The following is a 3237-nucleotide window of genomic DNA, read 5'->3' on the forward strand; positions in this document are numbered from 1 at the left end:
CCCTAAATAATAATTGAGTGGTCAAAATATAAATTAGATAATATATAAGTGACCAAATAGATAGTTTTTGTGACCAAAACATAAATTTTTTAAAAAAATTATCCGATATTTTAAGTTTGGGTCGGTGGATTAACGGGTCGGGATAATCAGATCGAATATTTTTACACATCCGTACTAATAATAATAGCAGTAGTAGTAATAATTCTGCGTGATTGGATAACGTCTAGACTGAATTTGCGTATCATCATCAACCTTGAGAGAAGTCAAAAAAGACAAAATGATGATCAAGCTTACCTGTTAAACTCAAACAAACAATAACTTTGCTGTCAGTACAAACAGCTGTCCTGTCTTCTATCATTCCATAAGCTTCTTTACTACCACCAATCTCTTCCTCTTCCCTTCATCTGTACCTTCAAAAGCCTTTTGCTTTTATTCCCATCTCAAACCCATAATAATGGGAGCTTCTGAATCAGTTCCTCAAAAATCAATCCATGAATTCACTGTCAAGGTTCCTTCTTTTTCCCCTTTTCTTTTATAGGTTTAGGGTTTTTTGCCAATATTCTTGATTGTGTTTGCAGAATAGCAAAGGCCAGGACGTGGACCTTAGCATATACAAAGGAAAGGTTCTCTTAGTGGTTAATGTTGCCTCTAAATGGTACTTCTTCATATCTAATTTCTCTTCTTTAACTTTTTCTCCCTTGTTTTTTTTTTCTGATTCTGAATTCTTTACCTTTATGGATTCTGGAAAAGTGGGTTTACAGATTCGAATTACACCCAGTTGACTGATCTTTACAACAAATACAAGGACAAAGGTTAATTCTCTTATCTTTACTCTCTTACATATAAAATAGTAACTAACAAATATGTTATTGTTCTTGCACTTGCAGCTAAGCTAGATTTTTATGAAAGTTTCTTAGTGATTTTAAATATCTAACTGGAATCATTTCAAGTTTTATCCATTGAAAAGTTGTTGTCATTTTGTAAGAAAGTGTGCAAATTGCTTAGGGAAGCAGATCGATTCTTGATGCCAAAATCTACTTGAAGATTCCAAATATAGGGGCTTAGTTTGGTTTAGATCTAGCACAAGGTAGTTTGTAAATGCCAAGCTGTAGGAACCAGCAGCTGGAAAAGGATTGGAGGAAAAAGAAAGGAATGGGGTTGAACCCATTAAGTGTCAGTGGTTAAAGAGAGTGTTGTTCTCCTGGAGGTCTCGGGCTTGAGCAGCTAAGTCTGTAGAGTGTGTGTTGTCTATGGCTAAGCATGTCAGCTGGAGCAACATGTGCATACATTTGATTCACAATGACTGTAGATCAAAATGGATCGAGTTCGATACTATATCTAGGTGATTTGGGCAATTTGATATGATGATATTATATTTTGCATTGAATTTTTCGGTTTAGGCAATTTGGTCATATGAAACAAATGGTCGAATAATAGTCGTCTTCAATTTTCTCCCCTGGATATGTTAAGAGTTTATGCTTTTATTTTCTGACTGAAGGGCTAGAGATCTTGGCGTTCCCATGCAATCAGTTTTTGAAGCAAGAACCTGGTACCAGCCAAGAGGCAGAACAATTCGCTTGTACGAGATACAAGGCTGAATATCCTATTTTCCACAAGGTAATGTACAACATATTTAGTATTCGATATGAATCTCTTTTCTTATTAGTAGTATCGGTTCTACCAATGACCCCGATTCGGGCATTTGCAACCATTTAGATGTTCCTTTTTCTTTTTAACTCTGTTTCCTTGTATATGGAAGCAAAGAAGTCCCATATGTTCACAGTTTCCACATCTCTACTTAAAAATGAATTGTAGTTGAAACATTGGCTTTTATGTATTGTCAGTTTTGCCTTTAAGTCATATATTCCTTATGTATGTGCTTCGAATGTTTGTGATTGTTGTTGACTGGAATGGCGGAGAACTCATACGGAACTGTATTTCTAAACGGAATTTATCGTCTCTTGGTTTTCTATGTACAGAAATTGGCAGCATTTTGATTGCATTCATTTTATCTTCAGACTTCAATACGCATTCAATCTTCTAGACGATCGATGCAGTCTAACTGGTTACTCTTTCCTACTAAATTGTATAAATTTAGGTTCGTGTCAATGGGCCAACTACAGAACCTGCCTACAAGTTCTTAAAATCAAACAAATCTGGATTCTTGGGATCTAGGATAAAATGGAACTTCACCAAGTTTTTAGTTGATAAGGATGGTCTTGTCCTTGCTCGCTATAGCCCAACCACCTCACCGCTGGCCATAGAGGTATTCCCTCCTTACTCAATTTAGAGGTGATCATGCACCAGCCAAGTTAGATGCTCTGGTGATCATGCACATTTCACACTCATTTATGTGCTTCTTTGCTTTACATGTTGCAGGGAGACATCAAGAAAGCATTAGGAGTGGATACGTGAAAGATTTACGAGTTCGAGTGGAAATGAAAATACGAAACAATGTGTAGATGAAAGTGTTAGCCATGCCTATAATAATCTGTACCACTGTGATGATACCTCATGTAATGGTAACCTATGGCTTGAGTTGTAAAATAGCAAGTAGTCTACCACTGTGCTGATTTCTTTGTTGCATTTGAGCTTATTAGTTTCCTCTTTGAACTTCATTGTCACCCATGCCTGATGCAACGATTTAGAACTGTTTCAGAATGCAGACTGTGTTACTTGGATTCAGGTGTTGGATACTCCAGAATGGACCGAGAGGAGGCGGCGGGGGATGGTCACCCTCCACCCTGAGAATTTCAAATTATCATATATTTTAGATATTTTTCTTTTATTTTCTATTAATAATATATTTTCGTCCTCTTAAAATTTTATAAGTTCGTCTTAATATAAAATCATGTGTCCGTCCTTGTAGATATTGATGCATGTCTAACACTTGTATCTGTTCAATTCATTCTTAAGGTTTTAATATTGGCATAATACCAAAATTTACCACCAACGTTTACCAAAATGATCATTTTGCCTATTATTATATTTTTTTAGCATTTTGGCTCCCAACATTTCATTTTAAGACAAAAAGTACCTTAACATTTTATATAATAATTAATCTTTTTTTTAGAACATTTTAGCCATCAACATTTTATTTTAGGTTCAGAAATGCTCATATTTTTGCGCATTAATCGTATGTTAACTAATAATTTTTATCTATAAAGAGTTTTTTTGCCACAAAGTAAAACAATGGGGTTCAAAATGCTAAAAAAAATAGGGGTTAAAATGACAATT

The 3237-nt window shown here is 35.1% G+C and overlaps 1 protein-coding gene across 1 annotated transcript; it reads left to right on the forward strand.

Moving 5' to 3' along the window:
* The first annotated feature begins 353 nt into the window (after positions 1 to 353).
* On the forward strand, positions 354 to 2685 carry LOC120165157 (probable glutathione peroxidase 5). Its single transcript, XM_039174739.1, has 7 exons — positions 354 to 508; positions 579 to 655; positions 751 to 812; positions 1499 to 1617; positions 2099 to 2266; positions 2380 to 2477; positions 2512 to 2685. Exons 1-6 carry the CDS (start codon positions 455 to 457, stop codon positions 2413 to 2415), a joined length of 516 nt encoding a protein of 171 aa, XP_039030670.1. The 5' UTR covers positions 354 to 454; the 3' UTR covers positions 2416 to 2477; positions 2512 to 2685.
* Positions 2686 to 3237: the final 552 nt, after the last annotated feature.

The sequence above is a fragment of the Hibiscus syriacus genome, unplaced genomic scaffold, assembly GCF_006381635.1.
Source record: "Hibiscus syriacus cultivar Baekdansim isolate YM2019G1 unplaced genomic scaffold, ASM638163v2 tig00111582_pilon, whole genome shotgun sequence".
NCBI lineage: Eukaryota > Viridiplantae > Streptophyta > Magnoliopsida > Malvales > Malvaceae > Hibiscus > Hibiscus syriacus.

Bases quoted from the DNA above. Each gene is read 5' to 3' on its own strand.
- LOC120165157 (XM_039174739.1), top strand. From the start codon at position 455: ATGGGAGCTTCTGAATCAGTTCCTCAAAAATCAATCCATGAATTCACT. The intron at 509-578 runs GTTCCTTCTTTT...TTGTGTTTGCAG, and splicing joins TCCATGAATTCACTGTCAAG to AATAGCAAAGGCCAGGACGT. The intron at 1,618-2,098 runs GTAATGTACAAC...GTATAAATTTAG, and splicing joins AATATCCTATTTTCCACAAG to GTTCGTGTCAATGGGCCAAC.